The sequence below is a fragment of the Protopterus annectens genome, chromosome 12.part0 (genome assembly GCF_019279795.1).
Source record: "Protopterus annectens isolate FY-2018-M chromosome 12.part0, PAN1.0, whole genome shotgun sequence".
Taxonomy (NCBI): domain Eukaryota; kingdom Metazoa; phylum Chordata; order Ceratodontiformes; family Protopteridae; genus Protopterus; species Protopterus annectens.
In genome coordinates, this window is record NC_056746.1 from 86,580,043 (window position 1) to 86,600,075 (window position 20,033).

General features: G+C 38.6%; 1 protein-coding gene across 1 annotated transcript in view; it reads left to right on the forward strand.

Moving 5' to 3' along the window:
- Window positions 1–20,033, forward strand: part of SDK1 (sidekick cell adhesion molecule 1) — a 2,805,673-nt gene that overhangs the window by 1,712,792 nt on the left and 1,072,848 nt on the right. Inside the window, exon 13 of the mRNA XM_044089098.1 lies at window positions 12,295–12,431. Within this exon, the coding sequence (XP_043945033.1) occupies window positions 12,295–12,431 (137 nt within the window). The remainder of the gene's footprint in view (window positions 1–12,294; window positions 12,432–20,033) is intronic.

The window sequence follows — 20,033 nt, forward strand, 5'->3', positions numbered from 1 at the left end:
CTAGATGATAACCTAAGAAACCAATAAATCTCTGAAAAACCAAATAATTACTTGATTCTGCCAAAGCATTCCACTTGCATAGCAAACAAATAGCAGCCATAGATAAGCCCGCAGAATTTTAGAAAGAAATACAACTCCTCACAGGACAACTGACAAACAAGACACACTCCTACAATTCTCCAAATAGTATTGCAAACAGAAGCCTCGCTAAAGACTGCAGGGATTTCCTTATCACTTGTATAGAAGAAATGACCAACTCATTTGGTAGCAGCAAAAAAAGCACTAGTGCAATGTGTTATGTACTGTGCCCTTAAAAGCACTAGTGCAATGTGTTATGTACTGTGCCCTTAAAAGCACTAGTGCAATGTGTTATGTACTGTGCCCTTAAATGCACTAGTGCAATGTGTTATGTACTGTGCCCTTAAAAGCACTAGTGCAATGTGTTATGTACTGTGCCCTTAAAAGCACTAGTGCAATGTGTTATGTACTGTGCCCTTAAAAGCACTAGTGCAATGTGTTATGTACTGTGCCCTTAAAAGCACTAGTGCAATGTGTTATGTACTGTGCCCTTAAAAGCACTAGTGCAATGTGTTATGTACTGTGCCCTTAAAAGCACTAGTGCAATGTGTTATGTACTGTGCCCTTAAAAGCACTAGTGCAATGTGTTATGTACTGTGCCCTTAAAAGCACTAGTGCAATGTGTTATGTACTGTGCCCTTAAAAGCACTAGTGCAATGTGTTATGTACTGTGCCCTTAAATGCACTAGTGCAATGTGTTGTATAATGTGCCCTTAAAAGCACTAGTGCAATGTGTTATGTACTGTGCCCTTAAAAGCACTAGTGCAATGTGTTATGTACTGTGCCCTTAAAAGCACTAGTGCAACGTGTTATGTACTGTGCCCTTAAAAGCACTAGTGCAATGTGTTATGTACTGTGCCCTTAAAAGCACTAGTGCAATGTGTTATGTACTGTGCCCTTAAATGCACTAGTGCAATGCGTTATGTACTGTGCCCTTAAAAGCACTAGTGCAATGTGATGTATACTGTGCCCTTAAAAGCACTAGTGCAATGTGATGTATACTGTGCCCTTAAAAGCACTAATGCAATGAGTTATGTACTGTGCCCTTAAAAGCACTAGTGCAATGTGTTATGTACTGTGCCCTTAAAAGCACTAGTATTATGTGTTATGTACTGTGCCCTTAAAAGCACTAGTGCAATGTGTTATGTACTGTGCCCTTAAAAGCACTAGTATTATGTGTTATGTACTGTGCCCTTAAAAGCACTAGTGCAATGTGTTATGTACTGTGCCCTTAAAAGCACTAGTGCAATGTGTTATGTACTGTGCCCTTAAATGCACTAGTGCAATGTGTTGTATACTGTGCCCTTAAAAGCACTAGTGCAATGTGTTATGTACTGTGCCCTTAAAAGCACTAGTGCAATGTGTTATGTACTGTGCCCTTAAATGCACTAGTGCAATGTGTTGTATACTGTGCCCTTAAAAGCACTAGTGCAATGTGTTATGTACTGTGCCCTTAAAAGCACTAGTGCAATGTGATGTATAATGTGCCCTTAAAAGCACTAGTGCAATGTGTTATGTACTGTGCCCTTAAAAGCACTAGTGCAATGTGTTATGTACTGTGCCCTTAAAAGCACTAGTATTATGTGTTATGTACTGTGCCCTTAAAAGCACTAGTATTATGTGTTATGTACTGTGCCCTTAAATGCACTAGTGCAATGTGTTATGTACTGTGCCCTTAAATGCACTAGTGCAATGTGTTATGTACTGTGCCCTTAAAGCACTAGTGCAATGTGTTATGTACTGTGCCCTTAAAAGCACTAGTGCAATGTGTTATGTACTGTGCCCTTAAAAGCACTAGTGCAATGTGTTATGTACTGTGCCCTTAAAAGCACTAGTGCAATGTGTTATGTACTGTGCCCTTAAAAGCACTAGTGCAATGTGTTATGTACTGTGCCCTTAAAAGCACTAGTGCAATGTGTTATGTACTGTGCCCTTAAAAGCACTAGTGCAATAAGTTATGTACTGTGCCCTTAAATGCACTAGTGCAATGTGTTATGTACTGTGCCCTTAAAAGTACTAGTGCAATGTGTTATGTACTGTGCCCTTAAAAGCACTAGTGCAATGTGATGTATACTGTGCCCTTAAAAGCACTAGTGCAATGTGTTATGTACTGTGCCCTTAAAAGCACTAGTGCAATGTGTTATGTACTGTGCCCTTAAAAGCACTAGTGCAATGTGTTATGTACTGTGCCCTTAAAAAATGTGTTATGTACTGTGCCCTTAAAAGCACTAGTATTATGTGTTATGTACTGTGCCCTTAAAAGCACTAGTGCAATGTGTTATGTACTGTGCCCTTAAAAGCACTAGTGCAATGTGTTGTATACTGTGCCCTTAAAAGCACTAGTGCAATGTGTTGTATAATGTGTCCTTAAAAGCACTAGTGCAATGTGTTATGTACTGTGCCCTTAAAAGCACTAGTGCAATGTGTTGTATAATGTGTCCTTAAAAGCACTAGTGCAATGTGTTATGTACTGTGCCCTTAAAAGCACTAGTGCAATGTGTTGTATAATGTGCCATTAAAAGCACTAGTGCAATGTGTTGTATAATGTGTCCTTAAAAGCACTAGTGCAATGTGTTATGTACTGTGCCTTTAAAAGCACTAGTGCAATGTGTTGTGTACTGTGCCCTTAAAAGCACTAGTGCAATGTGTTATGTACTGTGCCCTTAAAAGCACTAGTGCAATGTGTTGTATGCTGTGCCCTTAAAAGCACTAGTGCAATGTGTTGTATAATGTGTCCTTAAAAGCACTAGTGCAATGTGTTATGTACTGTGCCCTTAAAAGCACTAGTGCAATGTGTTATGTACTGTGCCCTTAAAAGCACTAGTGCAATGTGTTGTATAATGTGCCCTTAAAAGCACTAGTGCAATGTGATGTATACTGTGCCCTTAAAAGCACTAGTGCAATGTGCTGTATAATGTGCCCTTAAAAGCACTAGTGCAATGTGATGTATACTGTGTCTTTAAAATCACTAGTGCAATGTGTTGTATAATGTGTCCTTAAAAGCACTAGTATTATGTGTTATGTACTGTGCCCTTAAAAGCACTAGTGCAATGTGTTGTATACTGTGCCCTTAAAAGCACTAGTGCAATGTGCTGTATAATGTGTCCTTAAAAGCACTAGTATTACGTGTTATGTACTGTGCCCTTAAAAGCACTAGTGCAATGTGTTGTATAATGTGTCCTTAAAAGCACTAGTATTATGTGTTATGCACTGTGCCCTTAAAAGCACTAGTGCAATGTGTTGTATACTGTGCCCTTAAAAGCACTAGTGCAATGTGATGTATACTGTGTCCTTAAAAGCACTAGTATAATGTGTTATGTACTGTGCCCTTAAAAGCACTCGTGCAATGTGTTGTATAATGTGTCCTTAAAAGTACTAGTATTATGTGTTATGTACTGTGCCCTTAAAAGCACTAGTGCAATGTGTTGTATAATGTGTCCTTAAAAGCACTAGTATTATGTGTTATGTACTGTGCCCTTAAAAGCACTAGTGCAATGTGTTGTATACTGTGCCCTTAAAAGCATTAGTATTATGTACTGTGCCCTTAAATGCACTAGTATAATGTGTTGTATACTGTGCCCTTAAAAGCAGTAGTATAATGTGTTATGTACTGTGCCCTTAAAAGCACTAGAGCAATGTGTTGTATACTGTGCCCGTAAAAGCATTAGTATTATGTGTTGTGTACTGTGCCCTTAAATGCACTAGTATAATGTGTTGTATACTGTGCCCTTAAAGGCAGTAGTATAATGTGTTATGTACTGTGCCCTTAAAAGCACTAGAACAATGTGTTGTATACTGTGCCCTTAAAAGCACTAGTATTGTGTTGTGTACTGTGCCCTTAAATGCACTAGTATTGTGTTATGTACTGTGCCCTTAAAAGCACTAGAACAATGGTGCTGTATACTGTGCCCTTAAAAGCACTAGTATTATGTGTTGTGTACTGTGCCCTTAAATGCACTAGTATACTGTGCCCTTAAAAGCACTAGTATAATGTGTTATGTACTGTGCCCTTAAAAGCACTAGTGCAATGTGTTGTATACTGTGCCCTTAAAAGCACTAGTATTATGTGTTGTGTACTGTGCCCTTAAATGCACTAGTATAATGTGTTGTATACTGTGCCCTTAAAAGCACTAGTATAATGTGTTATGTACTGTGCCCTTAAAAGCACTAGTATAATGTGTTATGTACTGTGCCCTTAAAAGCACTAGAGCAATGTGTTGTATACTGTGCCCTTAAAAGCACTAGTATAATGTGTTTTGTACTGTGCCCTTAAAAACACTAGTATAATGTATGCACTGTGCCCTTAAAAGCACTAGTGCAATGTGTTGTATACTGTGCCCTTAAATGCACTAGTATAATGTGTTATGTACTGTGCCCTTAAAAGCATTAGTGCAATGTGTTGTATACTGTGCCCTTAAACGCACTAGTATAATGTGTTATGTACTGTGCCCTTAAAAGCACTAGTGCAATGTGTTGTATACTGTGCCCTTAAACGCACTAGTATAATGTGTTCTGTACTGTGCCTTTAAAAGCACTACTGTAGTGTGTTATATACTGTGCTCTTTAGCAGATAGTCAACCATCTTCTACTTCATGGAGAGTTCACCAAGAGAAATGACTGCTCTGCTAAAAAAAAACATAAAAAATGCATCTTCAAAATCCTCCGATCTCCATTCCACATTTTTAAAAAAAAATGCAGATAGTCTGTAGACCCTTAACATACATTTTCAACCTGTACCTCAGCACAGGTATGGTACCCCTATCTTTAAAAAGTGCCTTAATTATACCTTTTTGTGAAGTTCCCCCCTCTAAATCCCTCAGACTTTAGACCTATTTGTACTATATGCCCTTTTGCAAAACAATGTGAAAAAAAATCGTCAATTACTCAAGCATATAAATGACTAAGGCCTCCTTTCATACAGACAGCAGCAGGATTTCAGACATATTTCTGCTACAGCATTACTCATATTAGCTGACCCAATTTGCTGCAATATGAATGAAAGTGTTATTAATGAAGGAACATTTGTGGACGTGACCAGGGCATTTTTAAATGTTAACCACAGTTTATTACTTTCAGCATTAGCAAAATTTAGCTTTGGGCAAAATTCAGTCTCTTGGTTCCAAAACTATCTGTGAAACTGGAGATTTCAGATCCTTGCTAATAAGCAGCTCTCTTATAAAGGGACACTTACCACAGGTGCATCAGAGGGCTCAGTGTTTGGAAGACTGCTATTCTTTTTATGTATAAATAATCTCCCAGATGACATCCCATATCTACATATTAGTTTATATACAAATGATATTTTCTCTTACCAAAAGCAAGCAAACTGATTCCAAAACAGCTACACCACTGCTTCTCTAGTCTTTGCCCATTGGCCTCCTGTAACAGTATATTGATAAACCACAAAAAACAGTGTTTTATTTACATCTCCAAAATACAACAAAATAGCTGACATCACTGTTACTCCCAAACACGTCATCATCATCCCTGTAGTCTCTTAATACAAACCCTTAGGACTAACATTTTGTCACAACTTAAAATTTCAGTGCACCCACCAACATGACTGTTAAAGTACTTTCCGAATTAAAACTGTGTTATAAAATGTGTCATTTACTCTCTCCTACTGCCCAAAAATGTCCTGTTAGCCAGATTAGAATATTGCCTGCCTCTTCTATCCATGTAGTCAGTCCACAATGCACAAAGGCTACACATTGCTGTAAAGGAAATATGCCAGTTTGCAGTACTTGTATATGGTAATTCCCATTGTTGCAGTATTCTACAGAAAGAAAGATAGCTCCCCATAACAGAGAAGGAAATCCATTTATTGGGCACCCTAATATTTAATATATCAAACCAAGGTTATTGTTGATACTTAAGATGAAAACTCCCCATTAGAGAGTGGGTATATTCACTAAGAATAACACAAAATGTCTGCGTCTCTTTAGCAGACCAATAGCTCTCATCCTCTTAGTACAAAAACTCTGGCCAAATCCAAAAGTAATGGGGGGACAAAGCCCTACATATAGGGAAAAATTTGACATATTGCTCTTATAAACTTAGAAAGTTGCCAGAATAAAATGCTATGCGTTATCATCCATTTTCTGAAGGATGTGAAGTCTGAAACTCAAATGCCTGTCACTTTTGGTAAATTCAGCCCTCACTGATTTGCTGCAACAATCCAGAAAACCACAGGTTTTATGAGGAATGGTCCAAAAATATGAGGCAAAAATCTGGACATTCTGTGAAAATCTGGACAGCTGAGAGGTATGAGCAGACCTCGTTTCAAGATTGTTATGGGAGGACGAGCTTTTTCCAGAAAATGTCCATGCTGATGTCAAAGCCCTCTGGCTGACCAAGTTCGCAGATGATTGCAAACTGGGAGTAGTCACAGAATCCCTCAAAATGCAAGCAATCTTACAAAAGGATCTAACACAGACAAATGACTTGTACCAAACTGACAGCTTAAAACTTAATGCCAAGAAATACATTGTAGTATCTTTTTGGAAACTGGCCACCCTAGGAAAACTACCTCATTAATAAAACACCCCTAAGAGTAGACCCTCTAGTTAGGGTTCTGGGAACACATGTAGTCAGTAACCTGTCCTTCAACCAGTGTGTCCAAGGTAGTGAGGAAATCCTTCTAAGTTGCTGTGTTTGTAAGTAAGGGCATGGTATCTAGGTCCAGGGAAGTGTTTGTACCACTATATTCGGTCCTCATCAGACCCATAATTGAGTGTAATGCTCCCTTTGATATGTACCTGACCAGACAAATGCAACAACTGGAACATCTGCGAAGGTTCCTTAGAAAAAAAAATACAAGGCTTAAGCACAATGTTGTACATGGATCACCTCAAAGCCCTTTCTGTATACTCAGTCTCCTACAGACTACTGAGAGGCGATCTGTGCCTGGAGTACAAGGCATCCCTGGACCCCACTCACATGAACCTTTTGCACAGCCGAAAAACAAGCAGCATCATAACTACTAGTTTTGCTTAAAAATAAATAGGACATGTTCAAAAGATAAATATATATCTCAAAGAACTCCAGTTGTTTAGAATAGGCTCCCCATGCATGTGAAATGCATTCTCTCCCTAACCCTATTTAAGCAAAACTTGGACTGTTGGATAGGAAATCAAAAATTCTCCCTTGGTCTGGAGCCTGTGTCTCTGATGGACAGAGGCAGCCAATAAATCATGTCATAACCAGCAATCACCCAAATATAAATGTCTAAAAGCATATAACTTGTGGGATGCATTTGAGTTGCCCAGCTAGGCTATTAAGGCCCTAGTGGTTGTTAGCCTAGTTCTACCCAAAATTAAATCAAAAGGGTCACTACAAGAGCTCAAAGAAGAGCTACAGGACCAGTGTCAAAAATGATGTGATCTGTAAATATTTCAGCGACATTGGTCGAATAAACAATTACCACATAGCTAACATATGCATTCATGTATTCTTTACGGCACTTTTTGCTCCCTGCTTCATCCTTTGGAATTCCTTCCCAGCGCCCCATGTCCTCCCCAGGTCTAGCCGCTACTTTATACTCCTATGGAGTATTTTCAGTATTGCTGGGGCCAGTCACAGAGCCTAAGGGTGTCCTGGGGGTCTTAGCTGTCAGCGTCAGATGGAGAGGGTAAGATCGGGGATAGCCATGAGAAGTTATGCATTGATAGTTTTTAAACATTTGAATCACAGATGCGTTATTATAATGGGTCAATTTCTAGTTTATGAAAAGTTAAATAAGGCAGTTAACTGATCAGAAGTTTGACCTTGAGCCTATTCAGTGGTAACTTACCACTCCGTAGTTTTTCTCTAGGGCCGTCTTAATCAAATTAACTGACTCTCACATGCTGTTTTAATGTTTATTTATAGGTCAGTTTTCTTTTCCTCATTTTTGTGAATTTGATTTGAAATCTCAATGACTAACTTTTGTTGGATGAAAAGAAATAAAAAACACATTACATAACAGTGATTATTTCTGTTATGATGTGTTTACGTTGTTCTTCCCCTGCTGCCAAAACATTTATTAAGTGTAACATTATGTAGCAAAATACATTTCCAATGTAACAGGATTCAGAATTATATTGTATGTTATTGGTTTCTAGGGTCAATTTATCTGCATCTTTACATTTTTTTAAGTAAGAATGCATGATTGCATGTAATTTTGTGAAGTGATATATTGATTACTTTCAAATAATGTGTTGTATATTGTAACAAGTCTTTCACTGAGGATTTTAATCTTTTTTTAAGAAAAAACGGAAAAGTGAAATGATCATACCAATCACTTATGTCTTGATTAGGACAGCTCATATCGATTTCTCAGAAATTTTATCACAAAAAAACATGTTCTTGCTGTCATAGTAAATGGCGCAGGGATTCAGTAGTACAAATAGCTTTTAATTGTGACAGTGCATCTCTTGAACAAGAGGTAAGAATGTGTCTTAAACCTATATCTCAAATTTGTGGTTGGATGAATTTTGAAGAATGGCATAAAATCACTTAAAAAGAGAGATTTATAAACATTACATTGGGATGAGGGAAGATTATAGTAAACACAGAACCATTCAGTTGTGCAATATTTAGTGTTCTGCCTCACCCATTTGGTTCTCTGGTTTAGTACCTGGCTGCGATGCTGTATTTCAGACATTTGCTTGTTCTCCCAATGTCTGCATGTGTTTTTGCCATGGGATCTGATTTCCTCATATTAACAAATGGTGTGCACACATCTGGATTGGTGGTGCTACAAATTACCCTTGGAAGAAGCGGGGGTGTGCATGAGCATGTGTTTGGCATGACTGCATCTGTCCTGCTCATGGACAATTATCCTACCTGGGATTGATTTACTGTGTTATGCCCCTTTGTTGCCGCAATAGACACTGACTGCCTGTGACCTTCAGGATGATAAATGTATTGATAGAGATGGAAGAATTCAGACATGCAGTACAGAGAGTGCACTGACTGTGCACAAAAACTGAGAGAAAAAATAACTCTGTTCTAGCAGATTTTATAAATAAGCATGTTTTGCTGAGGTGCTTGAATATTAACCACAATGTTGTTAGCAAACCTTGCATTGTCAGACAGAAAGAGCCACCAAGGTCCTGTTTTGGAAACCTTACATCTTTGAAAGAGGTAACACAATTTGTTTTGCCACAAAAAATGTGGCAGGATAAAATGTTTAACAGCTTTTAGTAATGTGAGCTGCTGTGAGATGTACTCTGCTTCTGGCCATGGTCTGTCATAGTATGAAGAGTATTACAGCTTTTAAAGATATCTTACACTTTGCAACCCTGTACTTTATTTTAACTAGCAATGGTTTGAGGCAGCTAAAACTCTCCTTGTATTATAAAGAATTATGTTGAGTTTATGGGAATTAAGTCATGATCTAGTTTTAGGACTACAACTGGAGCGCTTCTCCCTAGGCCTCCACTGAAAATGGGTTCTGACACAATCGGACTTTCCCAGTAAACAAATGGTAAATAAATAAATTAAAAAATAGAATAAATAGATAAAGGAAATCTGCTGTATGTGGTCTGTCTGGCCTGTAGCAAAGACTTTGGTTTAGTTCCACATTGGAATTTCTTAGATGTTGAGTGGTTGTGGGTAGGAAGAAAGTACTTGTTATGCCTTAGAAACTGCCTAAGGGGGCAACACAAAGGGCAGTATCAGGAGATGATGTCCAGTAATCAGCAGCGTGGCGTGTGGGTTAGACATTTGAACAACGTATAATACTGAGCATAAAAGAACAGGATTACTTTTTATGGATGAAATCAGGCGAGGATGAGTAGTTGAGGAAGCCATTTTGAGAAAGGTGCCTGACTGGAATCTTATGCTGACATAGATGGCAACCAAGATTAATTTACTAAGACCTGCAAAGTACTAAGCCTAAGTAGTAACATCCTAAAGTAGACATACAGTTGCAAGGCACTGAATAAAAAAATGCCAAATGTTTATTAATCTCAATCGCAGTGGGCCATCATGAACAGAGTGAGAAGGCCACAACCACAGCCAGAGAAATGTTAAGCTGCAAGTGAGAAGTCTGGACTCACAGGACAAGGTAGGGGTTCTTGCCACATTATGTTACTGGTAAGACCAGATTTCTGGAAACTAGAGAGAGAGAGGGAAACTAAACATGAAGAGTGTGGATAGAAGACAACAACCAATGAAAGAAATGGCATATGAGAAAAGGCCGGGGCTGTATTCACCAGTGGCAACCAGGAGAAAGATAAGGGAATATGATGTGATGTGTTCTCGCATTAATCACTGGTTTCAGTGAGAAGCCTGAACTGTAGGGAGAATATGAGGATTGGGAAGAGGGCATAGCCTGTAGCTGGAAGCAAGCATTCTTGTCTAGTCTAGACATAAGGAAATATTACTTCACAGGAAGGGTAATGCAATGAGCTGCCTGAATTAGTAGTGAAAAAAGCACAGAGATTTAGGACACGTAGAAGAGATGGTACAATGGGAGGAGGTAGGTACTCTTGGGAGGCAAGCTACAAAATCTAGGTAGCTTAGGTGAAAACAGTATATACTTTTGTCAAAATATTGTGTGCGTCTGTGTGTGTGTCTGTGTGTGTCTGTGTGTGTGTGTCTGTGTGTGTCTGTGTGTGTGTGTGTCTGTGTGTGTGTGTGTCTGTGTGTGTGTGTCTGTGTCTGTGTGTCTGTGTCTGTGTGTGTCTGTCTGTGTGTGTCTGTCTGTGTGTCTGTGTCAGTCTGTGTGTGTGTGTCTGTGTGTGTCTGTCTGTGTGTGTGTCTGTGTCGGTGTGTGTGTGTGTGTGTGTGTGTGTGTGTGTGTGTGTGTGTGTGTGTGTGTGTGTGTGTGTGTGTGTGTGTGTGTGTGTTACTTCCTGGCTGCACAGATATGGCTTGTCGTTAGGTTGCTATGGTAAGTTTTGCTTTGCATTATTTTCTAACCATTTCAATACCCCTCATTGATCACAAAGTGCAAATTCCTGCAGGGGTTTTTGATATTTTTCATATTAGCATTAATCTGCAGGCTGGGGGAACTGATCCTTGTCTTTCATACTTGTTGGGTGAGCACATGCAATGCCTGAAAGAAGTGTGCCAGCATAAGGTCCCTTTTTGTAGTATGTTTCCTACACTAATGAGTATCTGCAAATCGGATACAATGTTGTTTTCTGTCCAGGTCAAGTGATGTCCAACCTCAGATGTACCACTTATCAGATGTTAGTTATGATTTGTAGTGTAAGCTGCATTTCACTCTGCTGCTGAGGTTATTTTTATATAAAAACAAGTATTATGTTGTACAAAACTAAATCATCGCAGCGAACTAGAATAAGAATGTGTCAGAAGTGTTAAGTACTTTTTATGTTTTTTTAATCTCTGCACTGCATCACTTCTGTATTACACAAAATGTTACATGTGTACGTCTGTATTACACACGTTACATATGTACTACTGTATTGCACACATTGCATGTGTAGTTCTACTGTATTACACACAGCGTTACATGTGTACTTGTACTGTGTTACACACATTACATGTGTACTTCTACTGTATTACACACAACATTACATGTGTACTTGTACTGTATTACACACAACATTACATGTGTACTTGCACTGTGTTACACACGTTACATGTGTACTTGTACTATTACACACGTTACATGTGTACTTGTACTGTATTGCACACAACATTACATGTGTACTTCTACTGTATTGCACACAACATTACATGTGTACTTGTACTGTTACACACGTTACATGTGTACTTGTACTATATTACACACAGCATTACATGTGTACTTGCACTGTATTACACATGTTACATGTGTACTACTGTATTACACACAGCGTTACATGTGTACTTGCACTGTGTTACACACGTTACATGTGTACTTATACTGTGTTACACACGTTACATGTGTACTTGTACTGTATTACACACAGCATTACATGTGTACTTGTACTGTGTTACACACGTTACATGTGTACTACTGTATTGCACACGTTACATGTGTACTTCTACTGTAGTACACACATTACATGTGTACTTGTACTGTTACACACGTTACATGTGTACTTCTGTATTACACACAGCGTTACATGTGTACTTGTACTGTTACACACATTACATGTGTACTTCTGCTGTATTACACACAGTGTTACATGTGTACTTGTACTGTTACACACATTACATGTGTACTTGTACTGTTTTACACACAGTGTTACATGTGCTTTTTTTTGTTTTTTTTTTTAGTGAGCTTCCTCATGCTCCGCTGAATCTGCAGGCAGGCTTGAACTCTTTGGACAGTCGCTCTGTCAATCTGGTCTGGGTTCGTCCCTTTGATGGCAATAGCCCCATTCTTCACTACGTAGTTGAACTTTCAGAGAACAGTGAGTATTGCAGCGTTTGACCAGTTGTCCTGTGTTTGATGCAGAATGTGAAAGCAAAGAACTGCGTGTTGTTATATGTGAAGCCCTTTCCAAACAGGTGTACTGTTATAATATACAGAGCAGGATTATAGGCGTAGACATCTCCATGAATTAAGTGAGGTCATGGGTCAAGATAATTTCCTTTCATAAAAAAACAAAAATGCCATATCTGTGTTGTCCATAAAGATGTACGTCAAAACATCAGTACAGTGTTTGCAGTCCATCTATGTGAGTAGAACTTTCTCAAGACATATGTACATTTTCTATTTCTTAGTTTAGAATGCAAGCTACTTTTGTTGTAGGATGTATTTATTATGTCTTAAATGTGTGAGTTCCTAGGATATGCTTAATATGTATTCTCTTAATCCGAACAAGAATAAATAAATGTCTAGTAATATCAGGAACCAGGATGAGGGTGGTATACGAGTACAGGGGCAGTAAATTTGATTTAGAAGTGGAGCAACATATACTTTGTTTTAAAAGTAATTATAAATATTGCAGAGTGTTTGCAGAAGCTTGTACACATAGTTACACAACACTATTTTTGCATTATAGAGGTTGCTCTGTTCTCTAAGCTGTTTAAAAACTCAACACGAGTCCACTGCACTTCCAGATATACTTAATATACAGCAGTGGAGAAATGTTGGTATTTAAATTTATTTAACCAGGCAGACCATTTTTCATTTGAAATTGTAAAGTACTTAGAGTTTTAATTTTGTTTTCTAATTCCAGTGACTACGAATATAAACTTCATTTGGGTTATAACATTTTCGGTGCTATAATTCATTTTACCGGTCTCTTGGTAAGCACTGCAATTAAGACTAATATTAATTTAAGAGCTTGTAACATCTAAAGTAGAAGGCCTAAACCTGGCTTTATCACAGGTGTAAGACAGCAGCAGCATTTTGTAGGTTTTCTTGTTAATAGCCTGCTCTTTTTATTGCGTAATGCAAAACATATTTAATTATGTATTTGAAAGGCAATCCGAAGGCAACCCCGATGACATTTAAGAGCATTTTTGGCTTCCCATTAAGTTTGGCCTTTATCATCAGCAATATCAGGTCATCTGGGACAATGACTCTCTGCTGTGTATAAAGGGGTTGTCATGTTCTGTTGGGAGCATCAAATACATATATGGTTGAATAAAACCCACATACCAGAAATGGTTTTTGCAGTTGGAACTCTCCTTTACCCTATAGGGCAAGAAAAGCAGAGCCGATTATGAGGAGTTTGGTACAGGGGGTAAAGTCTCTTGTATGTGGCAGTACAGGGAGATTTGTCACTATAAATATAATGATGTAGACTGTTACGCAAATTCTTCTTATCATGTTTATAGTTGCTTGTGTAAATGCTGTGGGATTTTTTTTTTTTTTTTTACATTCACAGTAACATTTACATACATGGTCACTGTATCATTGCACCCTACCCACCTAGGTTTGGGCAGTTATTTGTCACCAGCTCTAGTAAATAACTTTTCTTCAGTAAACTCCAATCATATTCTTATTTTTTCACACACAGGACTGCTTCTGATAGCCTTCTTTTTAGGAAAGTTTGTGGAAAAAAATATTAGAGAAATTATTTTAATGAACATTAAAACAGGTAGACTCGTGTATGTTGACACATATTTGGAACGTAAATTCCAAGAATCACCTGAATATGTTTGGTAGCTCTGTTCTTTTAATTATATCAAAACATGAGTATTTTCTAAATATTTTACCTCCGTTTTGTTTCTGAAGAATAAAATGGCTACCATTCTTTGCATAACAATTACAACACTTTAGATATGTGAAATGAAAGCTGCTGATACATGGTGTAGTTAGCATTTGGACAAAATGGACTGGCAGCATTTAAGCCTATAAATACTAAAATGATACCATCCTACACAACATGTCCTAGATGGACTGACTAGAAGCCTATCGCTATACTTTGTATCCTACAGACTAAGAGGTGACCTATGTCTGGTATACAAGGCAACCTCCAACTCACTGACTGATGGATTTACTGCATATCACCAAGAAAAAAGGCATCAGAAATATTCAGGCTAGGGATCTAAACCTCTTCTGCAACATCAACAGAATGGTTTGTCATGACAGGTCTATCTCACAGAGGATATCACTGCTGTGGAACAGACTCCCCATCCACATAAAACCAAGTTCATCCCTGTCCATACTCAAGCACAACTTGGACCTATGGATGGGAAACAGAAAATTTACCCCAGGACTGCCTCATAAACTACTAACGGACTGAGACGGTTCCTAAATGCCTTAACCCTTGCATGGGTTCCCGTCAGAGTATCTGCAGGATGATCTAAGTTATTCTCATTAGGCATAATGTATACTTATTGACCATGGGATGGGGATGGGTAGGGCCGATATATAACCAAATAGGATAGGTTATTTTGAGCAAAGAAAATTGAAACTAGATAGGCTTAAAATGGCCCGCAAGGGCAGCTAGCCTAGTACTTACCTATGATTCTATAAAAATACATACTGATTTACTGTGGTTAATCTATTTTATATGTGACTGTTCTTTCATATTAATGTGTTACAAAACTGCTTATGGTGAGCTTTTGAAAACAAGATGAGTTTTATACACGCTCGTTTAACTTGTGCATAATGCTTCTAACAGATAAATTAGTTGTTTGGTTATTTATGTGTAGGGAGACATTGTTTTTAGAAATGTTGGCTAGAAGTGATCAGGGAAACCAAGTTCTAAAGCACAAGAGACCTGCAGTGTTCTGCAGGAAAGTCCGTTTTGTAGAAGACCTCGCTGCGCAGATTATAAGAGACCCTGCAGTATTCTGCAGGAAAGTCCGGCTTGTAGAAGACCCGCTGCAGAGATTATTTTCTTGCAAGGGCTGGAGAGCTTTGTCCTCTTTCCTTTTAGTTGGTCCAGAGATTCCCTTACTTGCAAGGAACCAAGTAAGGTGGAAGCAATTTGAAGTGCAGCACCTCAAAGGGTACAGTGTCTTCGCTGGCTAGCTCCAGAATAAAACCATCCCAAAAGGCTGACAGTGTTCGACCGCACTGTTAGTTTCACAGCACAGAAAGCAATGGTAATGTTGTACTATAATTCAGGTTTTATGGGAAAATGTAGATATGTATCCTTAATTTCTTCTATCCATACATAGTTGGAGAACGTTGACCGTCCCCCTGTCTCCCAGTAATATCCAGACTGCATTATTATATGAGTAACCAATATCACCAGCATTACAAACTCTATTTTTGCTAAGCGCAGGCCCCCAGGAACAAAGCAATTAATTTGCTGTCATACTTATTGTAATTTATTTTGATATTTTTAATTTGCTTGCCCTGAATTTCCACAACTGCCAGAGATAATATTTAGAATTCAGTGGGTAATCAGTTGGCATCTATTGAGGAGGTGTCATATAGGGTGCCTATTGAAATTTCAAAGATTGCAACTGTTATCCTAGACTAGATACTAACTTTGGTGCTGCAGAATCTCCGTGTGCTCCCTTACTTTAGGGTACAGCAGATTTACAGTTAGTATGCATAATTAACAGGGATGTCGGGGATAACCCCTCTTCCAGAGATACCTTAAAGGTATAATAGTGAGTTCTCTGAACTTTGTGTTTTTTGTTTGAATCACGTTTTATTGCTAGAATTGCTACGACTCATAGAATGGGGTCCTAGATTTTGTATGGGAAAATATTTAGTTTATGAATAAGAAAGATTTTGGTCGTCAATCCCCTGTGGGTTGACACAAGTAGAATATATCTGCTGGAGCCCAAAAGCTGAAAAGCAGGTACAACAGTGGGTTATTGTAGTGTATCTGCTTCTCATTCTCATGTATTTTCAGGCATATGCTAATCTCTTTATGATTTCCTTTGAGTGTAATGCTGCCTTGTTCATTTATGCATTAGTTGTTGTTAGAAGAGCACTATATCCCATATGTGAGCCAGCCCCATGATGTATGACTTTGGTAAAATGTATGCCCCAGAAAGCAGCGGGGGTGGGACTATTCGCTCACCCATCCTGTGTGAAGGCTGTTGGTAGAGTCTCGCTGTAAGACCTCTACCTGGAGAAGTGTCCAGAATTCCATTAAGGAGTTTAGGAAACATGAGCTCCATCCTGCATCCGAAGGAGTGTGCTAGCACTCCAGCCGAAATCATGGATGTGGGGAAAAAGCCACTCACACTTGCTCCAGCGTGTAGTGCTCATTGCAAAGCCACTCACACTGGCTCCAGCATAGTGGTCATTGCTCTGTGCTCTCTGATTACAGAGGGTTGTTATGAGCATAATAAAATGTTTCCTAGCCTTAGCTTGGATACAGCCAAGACACCTAGGTTCTTGCCTCCCTCTCCTGGTACGGTAAGATATCAGGGGTCAGGAGGAGTGATTGGACCTGATCAGGAATAGTGTAGCTTGATGGTTTTCAAAGAGAGGACAGAAAGAAACAGCACCATACACATTTTTGGAAGTCCAGTGTTTGCTCGGAGATGCAGCAGCACAGTTAGGTGACAGTGGCACTCATTTCACAATAGTTAAAGAAAAATACTGTAAAACAATAAGATTTAGTTACTGTCAATGTTGGCCTTTTGGTAAGATGTAACTGCTGCTCTTGTTTAATTATCCAACCTCAGGTTGTTTAATCCATCATGTGAGGTTTGCACAGATGTGACCTGAACAATGTATTTTATGTAATGACTTCAGATGTACAGTATTTAGAGTCGCTGTATCCAAAGTTTACATAACTTAATGGCCATTTTTACCAAATCTTTGAAATTGTAATTTTAACATTTTATCAGCCCTGGCTATTAAATAAGAAGCCATTAAAGCAGATATTAAAGGAACTTGATATACAAGTAAAAGCTTCAACAGAAAGGATGTAGATATTTAAGTATCCACATTGTAAAATCAAAGTTAACATGTTTAAGGATATGTGATGAGCAAAAACAAAGGAGCACATTTCAAGAAACAAAGGGTAAAATCTTGAAAAATAAAACAGTAAAGTGTTTCCTGCCACTGAAAAAGTGTATCAACAGATGTGCAAGTAACCTTTCTTTAGTGGAAGAATTCATCATCACAGGAGAATTAAAAATGCATAGGAAAGAAATAAAGCACTAAGAAGAGACATGTGACTTAGGAAATTGGTGAACTGCAGTACTAGTGAGGAACAAGGGGATGTCGGAAATTGGCTATTGCTAGAAGGGGGTGGAATGAGTATGTGGGCTATTATCTAACTACAGTACCTGCAAAGGGGGTATGGGGTATTGGATGGCTATAATATTACAAATGAATGGTGAACCAGATCCACATAACATACTGGCTATCATACAGCAGTAGGAAGAGGGTATGTATTTAAGATACTTGCTACCTACAGTACTAAGAAAGAGCAGGGGGTGTGAGATATCGGCTGACTACAGTAAAAGGAATGGTAGAACATGTGGGATGTTTTCTGGATACTGTATTACGAAAGAGCAAACAATGTGGAATACTGGCTGCATTACTTTAAAGGGGAAGATAATGTGGGATGTTTGCTGGGTACGACAAAAGGAAAGGTGAAGGAATGTGTAATGCAGACTGGCTATAGTACGAGGCTGGATAACGGATGTGGAATATTTACAGTACTAGAAGGGGTAGGGGATGTGGAATACTTACTGACTACGGTATTACAAAGAGTAGGAGATACAAGGTATTTCCTAACTATAAAATAGAGATTGCAAGTTGGTGTAGTATATTTGCTGAATGTAAGACTAAGAATGGCAGGGTATGTGGGATATTTGCTGACTCCAATAATAGGGAACAGCAGAGGATATGAAATACGTTTGCTACAGTACTAAGAAAGGTAGGAGATGTGGGTATTTGCTAGACATTATAGTAGGAAGTAGCAGGGGATAAGATATTTGCTGGCTGCAGTATTAGGAAAGGTAGGAGATGCAAAATATTTATTAGCTAGAACATTAGGAAGTACAGGAAATGTGCAGCATTTACTGACTAATACTAGGAATGGAAGAGGGTAATTGGATATTTGCTACTTATTACACCAGGAAGAGGTAGCAGGTGTGAAATATTTGTTGGCTGTAATATTACAGTGGAGGGGGATGCGAGATATTTTTTCTGCTTGTAATATTGGGAAAAGTAGATGATGTGGAATAGTCGGTGGATGCACTAATTGCAAGGGGGTACAGGTTGTGGGATATTATCTGACTGCAGTACTTTGAATGCATAGTGGGTGAAGGGTATTGCCCGACAAAGATCGACAGTCAGGAAATGGACAGAGTATGTCCAGAAGTTCTGTGCCATCAAAGCATGCGTTTCTGTGACCTCTGAGAAGTTCTAGGAGCATGGATGCATTTTAATCAAATGTAGCTCATCAGGGATGAAAGAAAGGTACTGCGTTATAGCATTGGGGCCCAGTTTCATAAGTGCATCTCTTCAATCTGAGACTGTCTTATGCAGTATTAAACTTATTTCCAGATGTCTGAATCTCATAGAAACTTTATCTGCCAGTACATAATTGAAAGGTTACAGTGAGGACTCATTGAGTTGGGTTCTGTACCCCACACTTGGGAAAGCAGGTGCTTAAAACCCTCTTTAGATGTATGTGAATGCCTGAGCAATGTTTACTGACATATGCAGAGATTAGTTTAAGGAAAGGAATGTGAAGCTCTTTCCTTAATGAGAATTCCTCAGATATCAAGTGCTGTGGATGACAATTGTGAGAGCCCTTTTTCACTGGCAGAATAAAAGTAGATAAAGTTCAGGCTGATGGTTTGGTGATCACTTGTTCCCAAATAGCCAACAATGTCCATGTTGGCGGTAATTGTGTCTCGACCTGTTTGAGAAAATCCAGTCCAAGACGGCTGTTGATCCAGCAAAATTCTAACAATAGCAGTCTAAGACCTATGCGCATCTACTTTGGTGCTGTTTATTACTTTCACTATGTATACACATGTGCACACAGGCACACACACATACATATATATATATATATATATCACACACACACACACACACACACAGTGTATATATGTTTATATATATGTCTCTATCTGGGTATCTTTCTTCCACATTGCTCTTGTTTCTGCTTGCAAATCCTGATATTTTATGACTTTGTGTCTCTCTGTACACAGGACAATGTAGTCACTGTGTGTGGCGATTTCAATGATCAGATGCTACTTTTGTCTTCTTTTCTTGGACCACAATATCAATATATAAGGTATGCAACTACTTCCAATTCTGTTTTACAAAACCTACATTTGTCTGTTTCTCCCACATGTTCAATGGACTTTTTAAACCGATGTGTATGTAGCCCACTATCTTGGGCTGCCAGTATTAACCTTTCATCTCTTGGCTTGAATTTGCCTCTCCTTACTCATTCCTGCATTCATTCCTCATCAACATGAGGTTCTTCCAGAAGTTTTCAGTACTTGCAACTATATTTATGCAGTTTCCACATTTCTTGCCTTCTCATTTGGTCTTTCACCTTATATTCTTTATTTTGTTTTTTGGCACATTCAGTTGCTGCCTGGTTTTAATCCACTTGTGGTTTGACTTCCATTCCTGCTTGATGCTGATATGCTTCTGCTAGCCTAAGCAG